The following is a 26,766-nucleotide window of genomic DNA, read 5'->3' as shown; positions in this document are numbered from 1 at the left end:
TCAATGGATTATCCTTCTGTGACTTAAATGCAAATAATTTTATCCTCCTAAATCCTTCTGATCCTTGTACCAAGCAATAAATCAAATGAAAGAATTGGCTCCTTTTAGCTTCATATTCTACTTCCCTCATCTGCTTGTAATATGTGCTAATTTAATTCTGAGATGTCCTTATAATCATATAAGAATAGAATAGGTTTTTAATGCATTATATCCTTGAAAACTGAACCCAAAACCTCTCATCCTGTACGCAAATGTTCTACCACCAAATTTCAAAATAATCCTCTTTGCCTCATTTCTAAATAGTTATAACTGCCAAGTTCTCTTATATTTCTTCAACTTACTGAACAGGACACACAGAGGAAATTATAAACATGCAATATCAACGATAGAACACATTTCAAGTCCTTAATCACATTATTTATCACATGGCAATTTCTATTAAGTTTAATTTTTATAAGCAAATTCTAAGCAAAGAATTTCTAAGTTAAAAATAAATACTCTAATTATTCAATTATCAAGACAAATCCATTACTTTTAATATCACCTTAATTTGAAAAAAATATGCAATCATTGCTAAAAATACTTAATAAGGGTAAAAATTACTACACATATAAAAAAATAAAAATGTCTGAGGAAATAACAAAAGGATACAATGAACTAATGGTCGACAGACATGTAAAATCTCTCCTGCAAGATACTCTTCAGTAAGTTTTGAAGGAAGTCTATTCAGTTGCATATTTTCATCCTCTTTTGGTAGTTTCCAAGTCCTAGATACCAGTGGAGGTGCTGTGGAAATAAACATATACATGGCTTAAATTTCTTTTTTAAATTAAAATCTAAATATGAGAATTTTAATACCAAAAAGTTTAGATTTAGAAGCATTACATATTTACTTATTGTTTGTGACAAAATATCATTTATTAACTATGTATTTTTACTAGTAAACTTTAGACAACTTACTTATCTTTGTTAAAAGTAGATAAGTATATCTGCAAACAAATACATAAGCACATGATGGGCAAAAAAAAAATACTTTACCTAAAAAAAATATACATTTTATGTTAATGCATTACTTAAGTAAAATTATCTTAGTTCTCGTAAAGCAAGCTATGAGATCATTCCACATTCATATTGCATCCTATAATGGTTCCTAAGTAATGTTTTATCCGATTTCTATAAATACAGCGGGAAAAGGGGGAAACAGTCATTTATTTATTTCTTTAAATGATGAAAAAATGGCTTCGTATGTTCAACTGAAGCAAGGGGGAAAAATGCATGGCAGTTGTTTTAGCAAAAGAAGGATACCTGATATGCGTGATCACTAATAAAAGTGGACGCGATTGATCAATAATCTTCCCCACGAAAGAAATTTTACTTACCCTTCCCCCTCCCAAAAAGATGTAAAAACAAATTTTGGGCAAAAAAGCATATTTCATGGACAAAGGCTCAGCGAGCCCCAGTAATTTTTTTGGATGAATTAAAATTTAATTTACATGAATCAGATGGTAAGTGGTATTTTTGGAGACATAAAACTTAATTCAGACTCCATATTGTTCATTACGAAATTCACAATGAGCCAAATAGTCTGAGGATGCCCGGATCATTTTAAAGGTGCTGCAAGCTGCATTTTTCAACATGTCTCTCCACCCTGTCATACAGCAAAATTGGCAAATATGGTCTAAATTATTTATGCATGATTTTGTTGCTTCATATACAGGTTTTAATCTCCTTTACATAATGATACTACAAAAGTAATTGTTCTCCCTATTTGTCACTTTTAGGTGCAAGTCTATCTAACAAAATTTAGTACAGTGCAAAGTCTGAAATCCAGACTCATCGGGACTTCGGCGATTTCAGATTTGGGATTTTTCCAGAGATCATCAGTTTAAATCTAGTACGATGGCATGTAGAAATTATAAAATTAAAAATATGAAATCATGATTTATGAAATAATGAAGTATTTATGATCTAAAGGATACCAAAATTTAGAAAAAAAAAACTTAATATTTATTTACTTACCTTATTAAACATGTCTTTCAATGTAAGTTGTTTTAAGTTGCTTTCTCTTTAATTCTGTAGACTGACATAATCGCTTGTTCAGTTACATTGTTGAAGTCCTGTAACTACTGTTTTGAGAATTCTGACTAACTTGTTAATCAAAATTTTCTCATTTTCAGTAACTTCTCTGTAACTTTCTTCATTATCGGTAGCAGTATTTTCTGGATCTAGAACCATACTACAAACTTCGCCATTCATAATATAAAAACTTCTTTTATATCATCTTCATTTATTACCGCTCTTCCACATTTCTTTACAAAATCCATTAATGGAAAAATTTCCCTTTACAATTAGCAGCTATCATCATCAAATTTAGCTAACCTTCACTATACATATTTGGCTGTGCATCATAGGCTTGGCGACTAATAACAAGTTGTTCCATTAAATTTTATCTTGCTTCTATTGTGTATTGAAACAAGCTTGATTGCATTAGTTTTTAGTTATTTATTATACTTATGTCTATTTCTTGTACATGCTTAAGGCTTATCAGAATTCTGAATAAATAAATTCCCACATATACTTAAGCCTTACTGAGGGCTGTCGCTAGATATTTTACCGCCTAATGCAGTCTATGTGGGTCCAAAATTCTATAACTCGTTGCAGCCATACGAGCCCTGGCACTGGTTCAGGGTGAATAACAAATCAGTTAATTCAAACAGCCCTAAATGTAATCTTTGGGTCTATGAGTATCATTAACAAAATCTATTTTTAGCATATGGAAAGAAATTTTTTGTAAATTTTTCTTCGTCAACATTTTATAGTGCATTTAACTTTAATCTGTAATCATCGCCAAGTGATAAAAACACTCATCGTCAACATAAAAGGTTACCATACTCCTTTATTATTCAATTACCAACATAAAAAAAAAATTGTTTAGGCATCACTACATGAGTCATTACTCAAGTTGTAATGTTTTGATAAACATGCGGTGATGAAAGAAAAGTATAATAAATAATGATTCGCCAGGCATTGGCGTCACGTCAACCATGTATGTGGAATGTTTCGGTTTGAGATGTATGCCAAAGCACATATGCAGCAATGGAGCCAAATTACTGATGGTACAAATTTATGCTAAAATGATTGTTTCTTCAATAACAAGCTATTTTATTTTGTATCGAAGTGAAATTAAGAATTGCGATTCTCCAGATGTTTTATTATGCGCGCAGGGAGAAATCAAATACGCATGCATAAAGCCTAAGAAAAAACTTTGGTGGTTTGAGGTCTGGAATTTAGATCATTTCGGATAATGGACGTCCGGATTTTGTTAAAGTTTTGCATTGGCCTGGGAATAGTCATGATTTTAAATCCCACTGAAAATTATTGGCATATAACGGGTACCAAAATTGCTGCTGAGATTAAACTGTACAAAAGCATTATTAGGATTTGGTTCTAATTCACGAGGATTGCATTCAGAAGTTGATACCTTCTATGCTGGACCGCTGCAAAGCTGTCATCGCATTTCTTGGAGGATCTTCTAAATACTGGAGTGATCTTTATGAGTATATGCACACCCAAGTAAATGTAATATGACTACAGTTACGTAGAATTTACATTAACTACAAAATTTGTGAATCAATTACAATGTTCCTATAGCATTTTGCATTCTTTTTCATTTTTTTGTGCAATAAGTAATTTATTATTGCTCTTAATTTACACAGCACTACATGGCCTATGTATTTTAGCCTACGAATATCATTTCCAATCTCTCAGTGAGCCTAGCAAAACATATGGCAATGCCTCCGATCCCAATAACAGAACAGTAAAATAATAAATGATTCATCAGGTTATGTAAGGATTATATGATATTAAATAGGAGTAAATCAGTGATAAACTTTGACAGAATGTTCTGACTTAAGATGAATGCTGAAAAATAAGGTTGCAATGGAATCAAATTATTAATAATATAGACTTATGCCAATAAATTATTGTGTTTCTATAACATGAGTGCTTTACTTAGTGTTGAAGTGAAATTAAGAATTAGGACTCCCCACATGTTTTATTATGAAAAATGTCTACTGCACATGCACGAATCATTAAGCATATGTTACTCTCAGAATCTAATTCTCTCTCTCTTTTCACAAAAAAATTCTTAAAAAAAAAAAAAAAAAAAAACCTCTATTAATGATCAGAAAAATGTAGTCAGAATGATTACATCTGAAAATTAAAACAATTTTAGCTTCCTAGAGTGAATATATTTTTCAAAAATAATAAAGAAACCTTAAAATTTGAACATACTTCTTATTATTTAAATTAATTTTCAAGTACATTTTTGAAAAGTACATGCTAGGTAATTTATGATTATATTCACGCCATATGTTGATTACGTATATTACCTTTGTCAGTAACTTATAGAACAGCAAATTATTTTTACAGTAATTAAGAACTTTCCCCTTGTAACTCATGGAATTATGATCCCCTTTTACAGTAATTTTTTGAAATGTACATAAATTTGCAATTTTAATCTTACTCAGCAATTACAGAAGATTACTTGTAACATGTGAAAGTAAATCTTAATTTATTCAGGTAAAGAAACAAAAGCTTACCCTTTATTTATGTCACTTCTGAAATATACTCGTACCTGTATCTAATGTTCGTACTGCTCGACCAGATCTTTTTAACTTAAATGTAACTTCTACATTTTTTGAAATAATAGCAGCTGCATTTGGATTTCCCTTTCCTTCACATAACTGGGAAAGATCATGTCGTCTGTTTAAGGGTTTGATTGGTGGAGAATGCTGCAGTCCTTGATCATATTTAAGTATAAGAAGAATACGAATTACAGTCCTGAAATGCAATTAAAAGTAGTTAACTAAATGTCATGATTGGCACTCTTGTTATTTAATTGAGTTTTGATTCTTTACATCTTACATAAAAGAACTGAATACATTTTCCGATTGTCAAATTTTTCAGTTTTAAAATAATATGCAAACAGTTAAAGTAAAAAATCTTTCCAAAACACATAGATAAAATTTCGACTAAGAGAGTAAAAAAAAATAAGATTTTCTATGACATAAAATTTGAACAATATAATAATTTCTTATTCTTAAGAAGATAGTTCCACAAGTATTGTTGTGAAAGTTGAAATATGGAAAAACTACAATTTCCGAGAGGTTTCCATGCCTTGGCAACATGCTTTCAAAAGAAATTGGAACTGATTTAAATTCACTTTATAGTGCATAATGCAGGTTACTATACTCTATATAATTTTGATGTAACAAACATTAATTTTTAAATAGATATTCTAAATTTTATGTTCTATAGATAATTTTCTTACACTTCCTTGCTGAGCAAATTCTGGATGCCTTTATTAATTTATTTTTTTCATCTTAAGTACCTACAAATATCCTAGAAATAAAATTAATATTAAATAATAATAATAAATAATATAATAATAATAATAATAAAATTAATACAGTACAAAGTCTTTAATCCAGACTCGTTGGGACTTTGGCGATTCTGGATTAGGGTTTTTTTTTCGGATTATAGATCATCAATTTATATCTGGTACAATGGCATGCAGAAATTATACAATTAAAAATATGAAACCATAATTTATGAAGTAAAGAACAATTATGATCTAAAGGGTATCAAAATTTAGAAAAAAAAAAAAAAAGCTTAATATTTATTTGTTTACTTTATTAAACATTTCTTTCAATGTAAGTTGTTTAAGTTGCTTCGTTTTTTGTGCTAATACTTCGGAAGCGGTACATCGAAACATGCTTTGTAGAGCCTTTGGCAGTTCCAGAACTGGAAACTTTTTTACATAATCAAAAGTTCAAGCTTAATTTTTATAAGATTGCTCTAACAATCTGCAAAAAATAATAAGCCAGATCCAAATAGAAGATTAAGGAACAGCGCAATCTGCAACATTAACTGAAATGCCTCAGAATCAGTAAAGATAAGGTACTATTCGGTTTCGAGGGCCATAAAAAATCGCCAAACTATTGTTGATGCCAATGCTGCCAAAAAGAATTGCGGCAACCCTAATAATTGCAGCAAGAAAGGAAGTATAATAGTAGTAAATAACTATTTAAGATTGATGTTTTAATTTAGATGAAAGGTTAATTTCATATAATACTTTTTTATTATTATAATTTATATGAAAAAGGGCTAAACATGACTGAATGGAAGCATAAGAGTAAATAACTATTTCAAATCATTATTATAATTTATATAAAAATTGCTAAACATAACTGAATGAATGCCTGCATCGCTATTTCACTAAAAATGCGTTAAGCAGTGGGTGATTCTGCACTTTATCCAAAATTCTATTGCCGAGTTTTCGTCATGGGCAATTCTCAAATTGTTAAATTCATAGGATATCAAAAAAGGATTTAAAATCAAAAAAGAATTTCAAAATTAAACTGGTATTTCAATGGCGTCTTAAGAAATATAGAACTATATAAACTTAAGCAATCTGAAATCACTGCGCATGCTAGATTTGGCGCGCTGTTAAATGGGCGCGTTTGCTAGAATTGGCGTTTTTGCGTGTACATTTTCGCTGCAATTTTTTTACAGCCCTCGAAACTGAATAGTACCAAAGATAATTTTAGCCTAGCTTATACTGTCCATTATACATTAAACACACATGCATAAACGCATAATGCACATGCGTAAAGCATACAAAAAAGAAGTTTGTGGCTTAGAGGTCCGGATTATAGATTATTCCGGATAATGGACGTCCGGATTACGAACTTTGTACTGTATATATCAATAAATTAATTTCATGCCTAAATAGAAGTTTTGTAAATATTGAGTTAATGAGGGAAAAGCATAATTCAAAAAAGCAAAGCAACAATAAGTAAAACATCCATAAGACAAATGCCATTAAAAACAAGACATCATTATGAAAATTCCAGTACCACAATTTTGTGTTAAAGTAAAGAAAAAGTAAAAATTTAATTACAATTTCATTTTAAACAAAGAAATCCAAATAAAATGAGTCACTGAAATCAAAATAAAATGAGACTCAAAGAACAAGGTGCATGGCAAAGACAGTTTTCCATCTTTTTAATTATAATAATTTTATACATATATATAAGATAAAAATATGTAACTATAATTTAAAATACTGTCACTTTTTAGGTAATGTTTGATTTAGATAGAATGGAGGTTAATGATAATTTAAGGCAGGATACTAAGAATTCAGATATCTCAATGGTGATAGTTGAACATTTCTCCAGACTGGATTATGAGGCAAATGAGACCTAAGGTAGAATAGTAAAATAATTCTCAAAGTAGGATATCTTGGGTAATTAAAAAATGGACAAGGATTTTGCCTAGGAACAGCAAACCTGGGTGCATTAGTCGGACTTCAGGTGAATTTGAAGTGGGAAATCATTTTCTTGCTAGGGAAATCCAACTTTGAGGTGAACTTACATTTTGAACGGACAGTAACATATGATATTGCTTTGGCAAACCCTGGATCAAGGACTTAATAAGAATTTTATTACTTATATTAAATTTAGAACCTAATTTTAATTTCTGGAGGAAAAACTTATCAATATTTTTAAATTTACTGTAAGTGATTGAAAGAAACTTATCAAAGTTAACATGTTCTGAACTGGAAAAATGTTCTCTTTTAATAGCATTCCAACTATATATTTTGACGCATTCGCAGATATAGAATGACAAGGTTTCTCCCAACAAATCTTGGATATTAAATTTGGCTTTATGTACAGAAACAATTTTGGCTTGGGACATCTTTAAAGTCTAAAATCTTGTTCTCATTTAAAATTTTTTCAAAAAAAAAAAAAAAAAAAAAGAGCAACCCTTTAAAAACATTAAAAATTTTATCAATAAATCATGAAACACTAAAATTACTTACTTATAAATTCAAAATTACTTAAAATTAAACTTTTGATACCAACAAATTTTAAATTAATATTTTCATCAATCATTGGTTCATTTGTTTAAAAACAAATATTCTAAGAAAAAAAACTTTACATACTCAACTTTCAGAATAAACCCAATTATTGAGTAAGTTGTTTAGGTACTCTTCTGTTATTGGGACCAGGTTCAGAAATGTATTGCATGCATACACCTATATGCACATAGATACATATATATATTCCTGAGTCTGGTCAAGATAACTGAAAAGTACCATTACTTATGATATAAACATGAAGAGGAGAAACTCAAAATTTTGTAGCATGCAGACTTCCAGCATATTTTTTAATCTCGAATGTGACTTTCTTTATTCAATGGAAGAGCCGAAAGCAATTTTGGATATTTAATTTGTTGACTGAGGCATGGAATATCTTTCACACTGTGATCGGAAAAGTATAAAAATATCAGAAATTTGAAATGAACAATTTCACCAAACTTCACTATGTTGTGGTCACTTCACTATTGGTATTTCACTTCCACAATGACGAACAAATAACTTAGATGTTGTACACTAGAAAATGATGTTTAATGTTGTTTTAGAAAATTCCCACACAATACTTCAAACTTATGATGCACCCAATCATTCTTGACTAACCTTGGTCCAAACTCAGAACGGCTTTTACTTTTCGCTGACAGAACATTACATTTTATTTTTTGTTGTTAAACTTTTGCATATACTTCATCCACTGGAGTTAGCAGTAAAGGTTTATGCTTAATTTTTAATTTGGGTATTTACCCTCTCTTTTCTATAAACAGTAACAATGTTTGCTGAACTGTGTCATTTTGAGACTAATTTATGTCATATGACTCTTGCATAATGCTGGTGACTAAAACTCAAACAGCCATTAATAATTTTACAGCATTTTTAATTGTCCAATCAGATACATCAAAAACAAAACTAAATCACTCTGAATTAAGATTTCATCCTGAACACAAGGCACTTGCTTTCTGCACTTTGGCTAAACAGACTGTTACCTGCTGCTTCTCTTCTTACCACAAATTTATTAAAAATGTAAAATGCTTGAAAGAGGCATGATTAGAGTGACAAGTATTTGTGCCTGCAAATGTTTACTAAAATTAAAATGAATATTTAATCTGCCTTGGCTGTCAAGTCTCTTCATTACAGATCAGCATTCTATGACATCAATATTATAACATAATTATATTAAAGTCTGCAATATTATATATACATGTATACATTAGGTAGGTTTTACAATGGATTGAATGCATACAGAATTGATGGCAACATGACAAAATTGCTTTCACTTTCATGATGCACTGTAAACAATACATAATTTGCTTCTAGCTTGATTCTTGCACATAACTTCCAAAATATGAAATCCTCTTTATTTGAAATGTCTGTTATTGCTTCAATAACATTTTACTTTAATTTATCTTCTAAAAATTTAAAAAATAGATTAGGAATATTTTCCAAATTATTTTGTAAGTAGACTGATTCTTTGTTCCGCATTTGCCCAATTATAATTTAGAGCTGATGTGTCATGTTTCCACGGCAATCTAACTTTGTAGCAAGATTTTGATACACTACATTTGATTAAAAATATTCGATGACTTCATTTTCAGTTCAATCAAAGTTCTCCTTCTTATTAACAAGCCTGAATTTTCCAAATTCCAGAACTATGTTATTTTTTCAGAAATCAAATCTTCCCCCCACAACTACACTGAAAGTTGAAAAGCCATTATCGTCACCTTTTCACCCTTGGAGGCACCAGCTAAGAATAATTTCCACTGCCACAAAAGGTTCTTGTTTAAGAATTTGATGTGTTTCATTACGATGGTGTAATAATAATCTCCTCCAATTAAAATGACAACGGATTCTTTGCTATCAGGAGAATCTAAGAGTATCCAATTTTTTAAATGTCTGTTTTGCCTAATTATTTCTAATCAACACTTAATTTAACCACAACATAATCCCTTCAAATTGATGAGGTGTTTCCAAAAGTACTTCTCTTTTCTTACGACTTCAAGGTTTAACTTGTTCATTAATTTGAACCTAAAAAAACTTTTGATATTTCCACTAGCCAAGAGAAGTCTAATAAGCACTTTTTCCTTAGCTGCTTTAACATTTATCCTGCAAGTCTGTACAAGTTTTGTATTATTTACACAATGTGAAAAGGCCGAAACAATTTCACCATTCTGCTCCTAGTTTATGTATCCTTTTTCGAAATTGATGAAATACCTTTTTTATTAGTCTTTATATACTTTAACTGTTGCACTGAACACATATGGCTTCCAAATGTTTATCTATGCAAAGTTTACAAACTTTAGTCTGCCGATGCCAGTATTCCAAAATTCTGTGTTTATGTGTTTAGATGCAAGGCACAAAAAACAGCCTCCAATCGTGTCAAACCAAAAAAAAAAAAAAAAAAAAAAAAAAAAAAAAAAAAAAAAAACCAATAAATATTATTAAATACAATAAAAAAGTTCTATTATTATTTTTCTTTCAAATTTATTATATTATCATCCATTTATATTTAATTTTTCATTAAAAATTTCCATTATTTTTTATTAAGGAGATATACTGTAAAAGAAATTATTTTCCTTAGGCATCATTTCGTGGCCATTAACATATTTTTTTGAGGCCGGTAAGATTCCATAACTTTGGAAATATTTAACAGCATGCTCTTTTGTAGTAGGCAGGTCCCAAATGTTAATCATTTTTTTGTTTCAAATACATTTTTCTTTTATTAACTCTGAACACAGTACGTGATTCTGTGGAAGGAAAAAAATGCACTTTTAATCTGACACGGCAACTGCCACAAATTCAGGTGTGGTGATGATTATTTGCTTATGCTTTGGCACCCAGCGGATGTCTGTTAATACTCTCCATTTCCACCTTCGTTTCCATGGAAAAGATAAAAAAACCAATTTTCTTTTGCAATTCTACTTCTAACTGGAAAAAATCTAGAAATTTGTTTAAATCATATGTTGAAGAATTTTTATTATTTGTAAGACGAAATTCTAGGATTATATCATTTGGAACAATTTTCATCAAAATTGGAATAAACAATTTGAATCATAACTACCAACCTGACTTTCATTTTATGACATAACTAACAAATTGACATCCAAATAACTGACTGCACGCTGTACATGAAAATGCTAACGGCACTTTAAAAATAAACAGAACCAAAACATATACTTTTCATTAAAATAATATCATATTAACAGACATGAAAGAAAATAATATGACAATTAAATAAACAATTTTAATAGAGGCAATCTCATGCACTTACACACCTTCCTTCTTCTAAATTTTTTAAGAATATATTTTTCATGAAAAATTATCAGTAAATCTTTATATAAGAAAGATTAATTTATTTATGACCTTAATTAATTAACTATGTAAGTTTAAAACTTCTATTAAGTGCTATAAATTGCATTAATTTTCTGCTCACTTTCAGTTACTAAATGCTAAAGTTTCCTTCTCACTTTTTCAAGAAAAGAAACTGAAGAAATTTACAGAATGGATTAAACCCTCTTTCTAAGACAATCTTCAACATTTGCAAAAGATTTTGTTTTCTATGAAGATGATTGTTTAAAAGAAATGATATCCAAAGCATTGTTTTATGTATACTTTCAAAAAGACTGATCATTTTGAGAGTTGGTCATCTTAAGTTCTCACGCAAAAACTACTATAATACGATTTGACTATAATATGATTGAGCTATAATTTCATTTTACCACTCCTACTACTTTTAATGTCGTAAAAATTTTATAATGTTCGATACTGAATAGGCAAATCAAAATTCCTAGATAAAACATAAATAAAAATATTACCAACGCAACACAGCCCCCCCCAAAAGATGATCACCAAACGTATTTTCTTTCTGCTTTGAAAAAAGCTGATAGACCCTTACGAAGTCTTTTTTCATTCTCCACTATTCCAGATGATGTTCATAGCTTAATGTGTCATGCTATTTAAATCCTAATGCTGTGCCGCTATGGTTACCTCGGTCATTAGTTTCAGCTTGCTTTGGCAAAAAATTCCATTTTGACCTCTGCAAGAATTTAGCGCCGTTTATTCACATAAGGCTGCATTCATTTTTCTCAAAACTTCCTTTAAGTAATAAAAAAGAGCAAATAAAAATATTTTACATCTAATAAGTTTATAATATAATCCATGATCAGACATCAAATCTCACATCTGTGTTCTTTAAAAAATTTAGTGACCAAAGTAGCATTTCTTCAGGCATATACAAAATAGAGCCCAATATGTTTATCATGTAATACAAATGTTTATCATATAACACTTCATGATTTCAACAAAAATATTGAAACACAACTGGTTAAAACCACTGAGCTGGTTTCCAACCGCGATATATGTATACATCCATACGGAATTGAGTGCCAACTCAGAGGAAACTTCCCAATAAAAACATTTTCAATTAGATTATTGAAGGGGAAAAAAAATTCTTATGTCTTTCTAACCATTTGATATTGTCCTGAATAGTAACTATTTGAACATAAAAGCTACAATCAACTTTTATGTCATTTCATTTCAATAACATTCTAGAACTATTACATGATCAAAAATTTAAATGGAAAATGGCAAAAATGTAAACATATGCAATATCCAATTATTCATTACTTACTAGCGGGCTGCAGCCAAAGCAAAATTTACAAGTTCTACGTACCCTTGAAAAGCAAATGTATAAAAAAACATTTCAGTATGAATGAAATCAGTTCATTCTTTGCAAGCTACAACCAATTCATAAATAATGTTTTTATTGGCAAACCAGGAAACAAAAACTTTTGAAACTTCAGGTTAATATGTATGAAGTTATAATTTCAATGTAATGTAATATAACATTTTCTCAATATCAATAAAATAATTAATGTTGCAATAACATACCAAGTCAATTATCTTAATCTAAAATAAAAATTCTGCCAATAGCATCTATTTAGTTATTCAGGAAAACTTTCAACATACAATGACATCACTTGCATTTGTGTGCTTTTTAAAACATCAGAATATGACATTATATTATAATAACATATTTAATATTTGGCAATGCTATTTTTATTTCATATTTTGTAAAACTTATAAATTTTTATTAGCAAAGTGTACAATTTGAAAGTGAGCAGTGGCAATACTTCTGGAAATAAAGTAGATTTTTATTGCCAGCATGCAAGACTGTTGCCATTCAGAAAAATTAGTGCAAAAATAAGCATTGTCAGAGTTTTTAGTTAATATATTGGCTGAATTAAGTTGTTAGAAGATGATAATGATTGAAATAATGACCCACAAATTTTCAGAATCTGGGGGTATTTCTCTCAAAGCTCAACTTCCCACTGTTCCAGGAGGAGATAATGCCACAAACAGATGCATACAGATTTTAATAGTATAAATGATGAGGTACATAGCCCACATAAATATGCATTGGTTTTCATATTTCATTTGAAATAAGTTCACATTTTGTTAAATAAACTACTGGCCATTAAAATTGCGACACCATGAAGGAAAGTATATACAAAAAAGATATTTATTGCATGTAAAGAATATGGCATGAAGACAAAATGATTAAATTTGTAAGCATTTTGGAGGTTTACAGGGTTGCGAAATTAGTAGAAACAGCTGCCATAGCTGGCAGCTAAAACAGCCCTTATCCAATTAGTCATGGAATCAAGCTCGGCTTGGATGACAGAAATGTGCAACTCATTCCATGCTGCTTCAAGTCATTGTCACGCTTCATCAACCATATTAGATGGTGAGGGGTGGCGGGCCAGTCTTGGGTGACAGATCTCATGCAGGCCAGGGCAGCAATCGAATACCCTATGTATCGAGGAACATGACATGCAACATGTAGTCTTGCATTATCTTGTTGAACATGGCAAACGGGAGCCTCGAAGATAGGGCACAACCACTGGACATAAGATTCCAGAAATTTACCCATCTGTGTTCAAATTACCATCAATCTGAACTAGAGATGTGCATGTCGTGTGCCCAATGGCTTCCCAAACCATCACAACAGGTGCAGGGCCCCCATGCCAATATCAAATGTAAGCAGGCAACGTGTGGTCACCTCGAACACTCCAGACATGTATATGGCCATCAGAATACTGCACGCAGAACCGGGACTCATTTGAAAAGGTGACATTGTGCCACTCCTGTACCCAGCTTTGTTGTTTGGCCCACCAGAGTCGCCATCTCTCTCTATGTTACATTGTCAACAGAAGCTGAAGTAATGGTCACCCTGCTGTTAGTCCATGCTGCTGCAAACATTGACGCACCTTAAAAGTGCTACTAGGAGTGCTGCAAACATGCCCATTTCTTGAAAAATGGTCCATGATGTGGTCATACGGTTTTGCACGGCTGACCTCACAATTTGTGTGTCCTCTATGATGTTATTCATGAGAGGGTATTGAGATCCTGCATGCTGTTCAGTTTGAACCTCAGCAATTCATTGATTCCATATTCACATGACAGTGGCTGGATGTTGACCAGTGCGACTGGTGATATCAGAGAACGATAAGCTACACTTTCAATAGGTAACAATCCTGACTCTAACAAATTTCAAAACCTGCTGGTAAGCATTTCGTCTTCTTATTTGAAGCCTAACATGATATCCTCAGCAAACTCTAACCTTACAAAGCACTTTCTGAATGAGTGGAACTTTTCTTTTATGCAGTGCTCAAGATGTCGTTTCTCCCTTCTGTGTTATCTAAACGCTCTGAAATAATAATCATTTGTATAGCCCAACTTCTTCTTTTCACATGATTTTTGACGTTTGTCACATCATTTGTTCCTGGTGTTGCAATTTTAATGGCCAGCAGTGTAGTTATTATTAATATGCACCATAATTCTAAAAAATATCTAAATGTTTATTCTGAGCCTAAATTACATAAATCTCATCCAGAAGTACTACACATACAGGCATTTCTTTGCAGCTTGCTACTGCATTCTGATTTTAAAAAATGTGTGAATCATACATTACATAAGATGTAAATGCATAAAAATATTAAATATTATCCTCTGTATGTTTACTACAATGAAAATAAAAATGCCTTTAAACAAATGACAATGAAAAAGGTTGGAGAATGATTATATACTCTGAATATACTGGTTCTTCTTGTTATAAATAAAGGGAAGAACAGGAAAATGTGTGATACTTGCAAATGTAAATAGGCAGAGTTGCAGTACAAAGTTCATATGAAATTGGAAGATTAATCAAATACTTAAATTGTCAATATAAATTTTTTGTAGTATTAATTAAAAATCATATAAAAGTAATAACTGACTTTATAAATTGTATTGATGCAATTACAAGCCATTTTCCTTTAGATCCACTGATTCGACGAGCAGCAACTTCAGCGAATACTTCAGAATATTCTATCAAAGCTAAAAGCGTCTGCAATTTTTCAACAGCAACATTCTAAAACATATGTAAATAAACATATCATTATTTATTTAAAAAAGCATAAAAGTTAATTAGTTAAAATCATTCAGTTTTCTAACTGGTTATTATTTTTGTTTATGAAGTTTCTATTTGCAAAATTATAACTTTTCACATTCAGCTCTTTAAATAATAAACGAACTAACTACAATAAAAAACTTGTTAATTAAAATAGACACAACTCCTGCTCCCATGAAATGAATCACTCCATGATTCTAATTTTTATAATGATTAAACTAAGTCATTGAAAAAAAAAAAAAAAAAAAAAAAGACCATATGAACAGTATTGCATATAAGTTATACATTAAGAAAAAAAAAATATATGCACAATGGCTATTACAGGAAGTGATAATAAAGTTCATCAAATCATTTAGCAAAAATGCTTTTACAATAATAATAATAATACTTTAGTTAGTTAATCAGATCAGAAACTTTGTACGGTATTATGATTTCATGCAGTTTAATGCAGGAGCCATGAAAAAGTAGTAGTACTGGATATATTTTTTTTTTTTTTTTTTTTGTAATCCCACCATATGCAAAACTTACCTTTTTTGGGATGCAGACTCCTCTCAATGAAACTAAAGAAAATCCTTTAGGCTCACCCCATGATCTTTTTATTTATTCATTTATTTTTTCAAAAATTATTGTATAGTATTCACATCTCATATTCAGTAATAAGCTGTTTCGAAAAAGGAGCCTCTTTATTTCTTTTTAGCAAAGAATCCCATGCAAGCATACAGAGGGTGTTCACACATTTTTGTAACAATTTTGATTTCCTCCAGGAATTTAAATATTAATTTTTAAATACAAACAAGACTAGCATCAAACTGGAATAAGGTTTAATTATTGTCTGCAGGATAAAAATATTCTTTTCTTTAAAATGTCACTGGAAAATAAACAATGGGTCGAAAGCTATATTTTTGCACTGTCTGAAGAGAAATACTCTTATTCAACTATTAAAAAAAGATGTGAAAAGCACAGCTTTAATACTTCTATATGCAAAATAAGTGACATAATTAATATGAAAGGAATTTACATTTGACTGGGTAAAAAGGCAAAAAATGCACATCCAACAAAAGTATGTACAGCTTTTGTTAAATCGCATCTCATGTTTTAAAGGTTAATCCAGCCGACTCCCTCAAAGAGCTATTGCAAAATCTTTAAATATCTGTACAGGAACTGTGAACAAAATTATAAAATCTGATTTAAAGCTAATCAAAACAAAAAACACATTGTTCATTGCCTAATGCTGAAATATGTTTCTCAGCATAAGACCATGTGCAGATTGCTGTGTGAAAATTATTTTGCAAGTGAAAAATGGAAACATATAGTTACAATTGATAATGTTTGGATATAATTATATGATTGTAATAGAAAAAGATTGATTTACTACCAAAAAAGAGGAAAAAAAAAAGACTTAATATGTTGGTTCAGAGAAACTGAAGAAAGTTTTTCTAAAGGTTTTACGACTATTACTGGATTCTCTTATAATGGAAAATAAATAAATAAATAAATAAAAGAAATATGTCGAAATTAATTTGGATTACTATCAGAAATATGTTTTAACACCAATTTTTAAAGAAGAAATTCCATCTCTTTATCCAAACAAACTTCACTGTGTTATGTTCCATCAGGTTAAGGCTCCAAGCCATAGCTCTAAATCGACTGCTCTATTTTTGAAAAAAATGAGAAATGAAACCGGAATTGAAACTATTCCATTTAAATGCATCCCACCCAAATCCCCTGATTTGTCTCCTGTGTATTACTGTGCATCTAGACCAGTCTTTTCCAAAGTGGGCAATTATGCCCCCTTGTGGGTGTTTGAGACCTAGAGGGGGGTGTTAAGGGGCCCAGAAAAAAATGGGGGGGGGGCGTTGACGTGGGTTAGGGGGGGCGATGGTAGATTTGTAATTTGATTTACTTTAGATTTTAAATTTCACTAGAATTAAAATCTACCTACTATACAATAACGAATACTTAGTTTATATCTACCCTGTATGATGGTATAAAAACTTAAAATACAGTCAAAAGTCGTTAATCCGGACTCATCGGGACTTCGGCGATTCCGGATTATCGATTTTTCCGGATTATAGATCATCAGTTTAAATCTGGTAAGATGGCATGCAGAAATTACAAAATTAAAAATATGAAACCGTAATTTATGAAATAAAGAACAATTATGATCTAAAGGGTATCAAAATTTACAAAAAGAAAAAGCTTAATATTTATTTGTTTACTTTATTAAACATTTCTTTCAATGTAAGTTGCTTCGTTTCATGTGATAATACTTTCTCTTTAATTCTATTAAACAGACATAATTTCTTGTTTAGTTACAAAGTTCCGCTGATCAAGTCCTATAATTGCTGTGTTGAGAATACCCACTAATTTGTCAATTGAAATGTTTTCGTTTTCAATAACCTTTGGGTCACTTTCTTCACTATTGGAAGTGAATTATAATGAGGAGGAACTTGATTTAAATCATATCAAAGACGGAGTACATCGAGATGAAATACTAGACTTAGTAAGGAATTATAAGCCAAATAAAATAAAAACATCTGCTCTGAAGATAAGGATAGTGTTGACAGATCAACTTCCAATCCACAGTGTGAAATTGATAAACAGATTTCGGATTTCAAAACATACTTTCGCTTTGTAGATACAAATTACATATTAGTAAATATATATCGGAAATTTTATTTGACATAATCGAAAGTTCAAGCTTACTTTCATGAAATTGCTCTAACAGTCTGCAAAAAATAATAAGCCGGATCCAATTCGAAGATTAAGGAACAACGCAATCTGCAACATTAACTGAATTTTTAGCTTAGCTTATACCTCCGTCACACATTAAACGCGCATGCGCACAAACATATTCGCAGACATAAAGGTCTTACGCGCACTATTAAACACCTGTGCGCATGCGTGAACGTGACGCATGCGCAGAAAGTTTGTAGCTTTGAGGTCCGGATTATAGATCATTCCGGATTATGGGTGTCCGAATTAACGACTTTTGACTGTACTTAACATAGATTTCATAGGATAGCCCACACGCCGTATGCGCGTATGTTGTAAAATGACGAAAAGCATACAGCTGTGTAAATGCATGAATCGCCAAATGTGGCAAACATTCCGGGGGAAAAGACTAACTGCAGGAGCCGGTGCACTTACGATGTTGTGCTTCATAGACGTACTGTCCGTTTTCGTTTGGAGAAACCTTCAGCGCTTTTACGCATGCGTCAGGTCTGCTTCGAGTTCATCAAAATAGGGTAGAGACAAAAGAGAAATGTTTACTTAACATGCGTGCTTCCATGCTTCTGAAAAACCGGTCTGAGGAAAAAGTCCATCTTAGCGTATCGCCCTTTTTCAGAATAGAATCGTCGACAGGTGGCGGTTTTGCAATACTAAAATGGATTGTACGTGGTAGCAATCGGCTGGTTCATCGATACTTGTCCTAACTTGCTCAGTATGATTGAGCGTATAAAGAGATAAACGAGTTTGTGCATGTTTGTCTTATTCCTGTTGGTGCTTGCTGTATTTAAATCCTATATAAAAGCTCGTAATTTTTCTTATATTTTCATTAGTGGTTTCACGTGCTATCTTTAAACGAGTATTTAAGTTCAACACCTTATTTACATATTTTTGCAAAAAAAAAAGCCATGTTGCAAGCAAAAAAGAAGAAATGGCAATACAGTGCAGAATATATTAAATATGGATTCATAGAAAATTCGACAAACCCATCTTTGCCTTTGTGCCTTCTTTGTTCAAAACATTTTCAAACGAAGCGATGAAGCCTTCAAGACTTCAAGATCATTTAAATAAAATGCATCCAGATACGAAGGGCAAAAATATAGCCTATTTTCAAGATCTAGAAAAGAAGCATAATGCTCAGCCAAGTGTATCGAAACTTTTCTCGATGGCTGCTAAGCAAGACGATGACAGACTTCAAGCTTCATACAATATCTCTCTGTTAATTGCTCAAACAGGTAAACCACACACCATCGGAGAAACGTTAATTTTGCCGGTGATAAAAGAAGTTATAACTACTGTGCTCCATAAACCGGCGGCAGATATAATTCGAAAAATTCCTTTGAACAATAATTCTGTGCAAAGACGAGTTGATGAAATGGCTGAAAACATTGAAGAGTCATTGTGCAATCATCTGAAGACTAGTCAATTTTCAATTCAGTTGGATGAGTCCACTTTACCAACCAATGAAGCATTGTTGTTGTCTTACGTGAGGTTCATTAAAGATGAAAAAATATGTCAAGAACTTTTATTTGCTAAAAATTTAGAGACAGACACAAAACGAGAAACCATAATTAAGACACAATAACATGCCGAATAAATACTAATTCAGAAGTCAAACAACAAAAATCCGCGTTAATTTTCAAAATTTTCACAGGACTAGTTTCGATGCTTTTACCGAACCACCATCCTCAGCTGCAAAACCACAAATGAACAAGATAGGAAATAATGATTAGATGAGATAAGAAAGCTTGGACAAGAATAAGCAAATGGCGCCATCTGTTGGTGAAACCAGAACTAAAACATAATTTCTTTAAAGGCCAAAAGCAAAGATGGATTGGAATTAGGATCGTTAACAAGAACAGAAAGATTTTTTTGAATGTGAAATGCCTCTAGAAAATCCAGTTCTCCAATGGAAGATGTTTTTTGAATAATTTTAGCAGCAGAAAAATTGAAAGTGTGATTTTCGGACTAACAATGCTAAGCAACAGAAGACTTCTGTCTTTCCTTTTTTCTAACATGTGCCTCATGTTCCTTGACGCAACATTTTAAGGCTCTCTTAGTTTGGCCAATGTAAATTAAACCACACTGGCAAGGAATCTTATAAATACCCCAAGAATTCATATCCGGAATGGGGTCCTTGAGTATGGAACTCGGAATTTTATTGATGGGAGAATAAACAAACCGAAAGTTAAATGTCTGCAAAATATGTGCAACTTTATAGCTATTGCTTTACTATTGCTAGAAATTTAAGTGAACGACTGTTTCAATCATTGCAACATGTCATCAGAGCAGTCAATAAAATCCGAAACAACTCTTTAAATGACAGATTATTTAATCAGCTTTGTGTTGCTAATGATGAAGATTTCAACAGATTGATCTTTCACACAGAAGTGCTTTGGCTATCAAAAGGAAATTGTCTGACTCGTTTTTACAATCTGTTTGCCTCTGTCATAGAGTTCTTTGAAAACAAAGACACAGCATTGCACAAAAAATTCATCACATCAGAGAACGATATCGCATACCTGACAGACCTTTACACATTGTTTAATGATATGAATCTCCAACTTCAAGGCGATGATTGAACTTAATAAAAAAAAAAATATCGTCGCTGCTTTCGTAGCCAAGCTGCTCTTACACAAGAAGAATATCGGCAGACACGAGTTCCATAATTTTCCCAATTTATCAGTATCCTGCAACAACGATGACTTGCTCGTCTACTGCCAACATTTGGAAAATCTTCACAGTGATTTCATTGAAAGATTCCAGGACATTTTGAAATTGGAAATACCAGACTGGGTGTTAGATCCTTTTTCAAAAGTCAACATAGCAATATCACCCCAGCTGGAAGAAGAACTTATAGAACTGACAACGAACGAGGAAATAAAAAGTAAATTTAAAAATGGCTACTAACAATTTTGGCTACAAAAGTCAATTCCGCAGTTGTACTTTGGATTGTGGTCGATCGTTCAACAATTTTTGATATCATTCCCATTGTCATATTGGTGTGAATGTGGATTTAGCGCTGTGACAACACTGCTTACTAAAAAGAGAAATCATTTGCAAGTTACCAAACGCGGCGACTTACGACTGTTTTTGAGTAAAATCGAACCTGATATCAACAAACTTGTTAAAAATCATCAAATTCATCCATTCCATTAGATTAGTTTAAAATCTAAAATTGATTACCTATCTATATTGTTTCTTTTAATTTGATGAAAATATATTATTAATATTATAAAGTTGGATTTTAATTGCTCTCACTGGTAAAAATTTCTAGTTTAGTATGTAAGTTTAAACACCAGAACCGACTAATATAGCACACTATAACTAAATTAATTAAAGTAATGAAATTGTGGTTTTTAAGTTTTAGGAGTGTATAAAAAATGGGGGGTGATGAAAAATAATTGATTTTCAAAGGGGGCAGTAGAAGAAATAAATTTGAGAAACACTGATCTAGACTTTTAAAACAAGCTCTTTATAAGTGGCATCCCAAAACATTGGATGGAATTTGGAAGATTGCGAAGGAGGAGTGGAATAAAATCAACCTTGATGTTTAAAGACAAGGACTTTTATCTTGGAAATCAAGATGTAATATGATAGTTCAACAAAATTGCTATCAGACTGAACATATTAGAAAATAAAATTCTAAGGTTTGTTTATATATAAATCTTTGGAAAATCATTACAAAAATGTGTGAACACCCTCTGTATTCTGCTCTGTTAAAGTATGAGGTACCCATAAATGAAAGCAGATTATATATCCAGTCTTTCATTAAACGATCAGGTACTGTACTTTTTGGAATATTTAGTTTACCTCATAGTTCCTGAACTATACAATGTGGATTTTCACCATTAGCTTTCTTTAACAGAGATAAGGGATAGTCGTCATTAACCACCCAGAACAGCCATCATCTTCAAGGCTCAAAACTTCACACTCTCAAAGTCACCTTCAAACTACATCATTAAAATTAGCACTTTTTTCATATACAGCATAATGTGCTGAAAATGAACTTTCTGATTCCAAGTTCTTAGTATTACACTGACACAAAACTTAGGCAGCAATACACGCTAGAATTATGAACATCATTAGAAAGTAACATATTTTAACATCTGCTTAATTTAAGGTCATGCCTTATTCACAGTAACAAAATAATTAGAGGAAAACATCAAAAATTCAATCTGAATAACCGCAGAACTTTCCAGATTACCCACTTTAGAATCTTTCAATATGTTTGATAGATAAAATACAATCTGATGTGCTTCTCTCAATGCTATAAAGTCAGAGATCCTGACTTATCAGGACTTTGGTGATGACGAATCTGGGATTTTTCCAGATATTATATCATTAGTTTAAATCCAGCAAGATGACATGGATTTAATTTCTTCTTCAGTTACAAAGTTCGATTGCTCAAGTAACTGCAGCATCAAGAATTCCTACTAAATTGTGAATCAAAATCACCAGCCTCTCTGCCATTTTCTTCATTATCGGGTAGAAATATTTTCTGTATTTTAGAATCAAACTACAGATTTCACCCTCCTTTAGTTAACTGATAAATGGGATATTGTTATCACTATGCTGTATAAAAACTTCCATCATCACTAAGAAGAATTTCCATTATATCATCTTTAATTTAAACTTGTTAATACTTCTCTACATTTTTTTACAAATTCCGTTAGCAGGAAAATTTTGCTTTTTATTTGCAATATCTGAAAAACCTTCAAATTTGTGACTACTAGCTAGCATTCACTATACACTATTGGAGAAATGTCAATGTGATTGTGACTAAAGACATATTCTGCAACATTTTATCTTGCATCAACCACACACTGATAATGTTAAATCTGCATTTTGCAGCCCAGTGTTTATGAAATTCTGCTGCTAAGCACCTAAGAAAATTCTAAAAATTTTTGCCGCCCCTAAATTTTACATCCCAGAGCTTTCCCTATATTCTAAAGATGTTGCCATCCATTAATTTTATAACTCGGTGCTTCTCTAAATTCAAAAAATTTTGCAGCCCAGTGCAACTGCACCAGCTCTGGTTCTGTTTCCTGAGCTCATCTGAATAGCAAATCGGTACTTATGCGTTAATGTAGCCAACTTACTAGAACTTACTGAATTTTCAGAATGTGCTAAACTCTGGCAACCACGCACATAAACATCATTCTTGGCAATCGTGCTGATAGCAATCCTCCAGTCCAGCAATGCCACCATTTCCATATGTATTCCAAGTTCCAAAGCTTTATAAATACAAATTGTGTTATTTTTTGCCTTAAACTTGCTTTTAAAATATGAGCTTGTGGAATTTTCCAGTAATGGTAACATAGGTAAAATTTCTGTGCAGGAATACAAAAGTTTGTTGAAAATTTTCTGAAGGGAAGAATGAGGAAATGAATTTCCTAGATAGCTGCGATTGCCAAGGATTGCACAAAATCGAGTCTCCAGAATTCCCTGATATATTTTTAAAGTGAAAACAGATTACTGTGTACTTGAGGAGAAGAATAGCACCAAAAAATTAGAAAGGTTTCAAGAAGAATGTGTTACATTTTTTAATGTAACCCTTAATAATTCAAATTGCTTAAGTATGTTATTTTTTCCCTTAAATTGATAATGTTTACCAAATTATTTCTTTTAAAAAAAAAATGAAAATAAAGTCTGAAAGGTTTCAGATTTCAAATTACGTTCAAAGGGGCATTTTTTTTTTTTTTTCGTTTTGTGTGTTATCTTTATTTATTAAAGATCATATTCTTTGCACTTAAACCATAAAATTCAGTTCAATAGCAATGTCGCAAAATAATTTTAAAATGAGCATATCTTTAGAATTTCCGATGCACAGTTCTGCACACTGGAGATAAAAAGGTTCCCCCCATAGAGTGTTCCCATTGCTCGCTTTTAAATCATTGAGTTTGTTACTCAAAAATTCGTTAAAATTTCACAAAATATGAAATCGATAATAAAACAAATTCCAAATTTCAAATTTGGTCCTCCACATGCCCAAATTCGTAGGAGGATTATGTCATTCAAAATTCGATGGCGATAATACTTTGTGGCAACGGTTTGAAAAGTGATTCGGCAAAATCGCAAAACAAAAACAATAGTCCTTCAAAGACAAAGCCCCTTTGGACCTTTTAAATGCTAAAATATTAACTTTTGCAGGCTAATAAATTTTCCACCATTCCCCTACCATTAGATCTCCCTTCTAAATTTGTATGGAACTGAAAAGAGCCTTAGCCTCTCCCCTCCCTAGCACGCTATTGATCTGCTTACCCTGGTGACTTCTCCTCCAAGCCAACCAGACGCCTGCTATTCCTGACTCCTTTCTGACTCTAGACCTAGCTAACGCATTCAGCTTCAGACTCGCAACTCTGAAGTACTCTGAAGAATATTTCAATTTTTCCTCGTCTCGCTCTACAACGTTTCTACTCATCATTCGGACTTTTAATAATTACTCTCACAAGATATGCCTCATCACCTACTAAAGTATTGCTTAAAATTCCTCATCTTCACTTATGCCTTTCCCATGCTATGCACAACGATGGAAAAAAAAATTATGCAGCTATATTGGGATAGGGTCTAAACCCAGGAGCCCGGAAACATAGTTCACCAGATGCTATTTTGCATCAACTTGAAGATAACAAGTCAAAGAATTGCACAAACGCGGTATCCATGTACACATTGACCTAGTTTCACTTGAAAAAACATGAAAGAATTGCACAAACTTGACACTGCGCACTCCCTTGACTTTGTCCATGTACACATTGATGCGCACCATATAAGTGGGTGATTCTGCACTTTACTCTCTATTGAATTTTTCCTTGTCAATGTGCACAATACTTTCCAGTGGTGTTAGCTGAAGCCTGTAATGATTGCCAATCGTAATATCAAAATAAAAGGTTACCATGCTTTTTAGTATTCAATTACTAATATTGAACATATAAAAAATATATTTAGACATCACTGCACGAGTCATTTCTCACACTGTAATGTGTTGATAGTTATGCAGTGATGAAAGTAAAAAATAAAATATATATTGTAATATCTTGTTATTTAACAAATAACTATATTTATTATTGAAGTGGCAATGCCATATTTGTATGCTATAACTGTTGCTCAGCAGCGTAAGAAATGATTTAAGATTAGAATTCTGAAGTTTTTACCAGTTAGTAGATGCATAAAAAAATTGTAACTAAAAGACTGCATTCAAATTATCTATCTCCATAAACTAAAAATAAGATTTATGTTTTACTAAGAAGATTATCTGTTATTTTGTTAATTACTGCAAAATACATTACAGTCTTATAAATTTGGAGGTTCCAACAAGATACCGGAAATTAGGAGTGCAATTATCAATTTTGATGGTGCTGGTCTCCTAATCCCAAAACATTGCTGAAATTTTGAGAACAAGTTTGCTAATACCAATTGCCGAGTTTGTTTATTTCAAGGTGAAATGGATGTCAGAAATCTGCCGTATTAAAGCCAGATTTTGAAGCGGATCATTCAACGGTTATCTTCTGTGTTTCTATAACTTGCGTCCGAGCAGATAATTGTCAGAACAGCATATTGCTAATCTCCGAAGATAAGATTAACTTTTGGTTTTCATAAAAATTGTTTATTGAGTTTTAGTATTTCATTTCAGAATTATATCTAAATAGGGTTAGTTTTTGTTTAAACTGTTGCTTAATATATTAGGGGTGAATTACAATTGATATTTGTGGTAAAAAAGTATTTAAAATTATTATTTAGCCTTTACTATTATTTGTATTGAATTTTTATGTTGATAATTGATATGTGTAAGCCATCTTGATATTTATATATAAAAAAAAAGAACTGCTAACTGAGTTTTTGAATTTGTTGCTAAGAAGATAAATTAATTAGTAGTAGTGTTACATCAGTTTGACATTACTACAAAATTAAGTAGTAATGTCAAACTGATGTAGTGTGATTTGATTATACAGTCAAAAGTCATTAATCCGGACTCATAGGGACTTCGGCGATTCTGGATTATCGATTTTTCCGGATTAAAGACCATCAGTTTAAATCTGGTAAGATGGCATGCAGAAATTACAAAATTAAAAATATGAAACCGTAATTTATGAAATAAAGAACAATTATGATCTAAAGAGTATCAAAATTTACAAAAAAAAAAAAAAAAAAAAAAAAAAAAAAGCTTAATATTTATTTGTTTACTTTATTAAACATTTCTTTCAATGTAAGTTGTTTCGTTTTATGTAATAATACTTTCTCTTTAATTCTATAAACAGACATAATTTCTTCTTCAGTTACAAAGTTCCGCTGTTCAAGTCCTATAATTGCTGTGTTGAGAATACCGACTAATGTTTCAATCGAAATTTTTTCGTTTTCAATAACCTCTGTGTCACTTTCTTCACTATCGGAAGTGAATTATAATGACGAGGAATTTGATTTAATCATGAAATCAATCCAAAGACGGAGTACATCGAGATGAAATACTACATTTAGTAAAGAATTATAAGCCAAATAAAATAAAAACATCTGCCCTGAAGATAAGGATAGTGCTGACAGATCAACTTCCAATTCATTGCGCGCCGCGGCGTCCCCCCCCCGGGCGCCGCAGTTATGCGTGAAATTGATAAACAGATTTCGGAATGGTTAGAGAAATGAAGGATATTCCTTTATC

At 31.6% G+C, this 26,766-nt stretch overlaps 1 protein-coding gene across 1 annotated transcript in view; it reads right to left on the bottom strand.

Moving 5' to 3' along the window:
- The window catches only part of Pex16 (peroxisomal biogenesis factor 16), a 61,281-nt gene that overhangs the window by 23,797 nt on the left and 10,718 nt on the right, over positions 1-26,766 (bottom strand). Inside the window, exons 3-5 of the mRNA XM_035361938.2 lie at positions 15,211-15,344; positions 4,637-4,842; positions 652-786 (exon numbers count right to left, since the gene is read on the bottom strand). Coding sequence (XP_035217829.1) covers positions 652-786; positions 4,637-4,842; positions 15,211-15,344 — 475 coding nt within the window. The remainder of the gene's footprint in view (positions 1-651; positions 787-4,636; positions 4,843-15,210; positions 15,345-26,766) is intronic.

The sequence above is a fragment of the Stegodyphus dumicola genome, chromosome 2 (assembly GCF_044657685.1).
Source record: "Stegodyphus dumicola isolate Sdum_Otavi_A_Nest chromosome 2, ASM4465768v1".
Lineage (NCBI taxonomy): Eukaryota > Metazoa > Arthropoda > Arachnida > Araneae > Eresidae > Stegodyphus > Stegodyphus dumicola.
The sequence above is the reverse complement of the archived record's forward strand: the minus strand, read 5'-3'. Positions and strand labels throughout refer to the sequence as shown.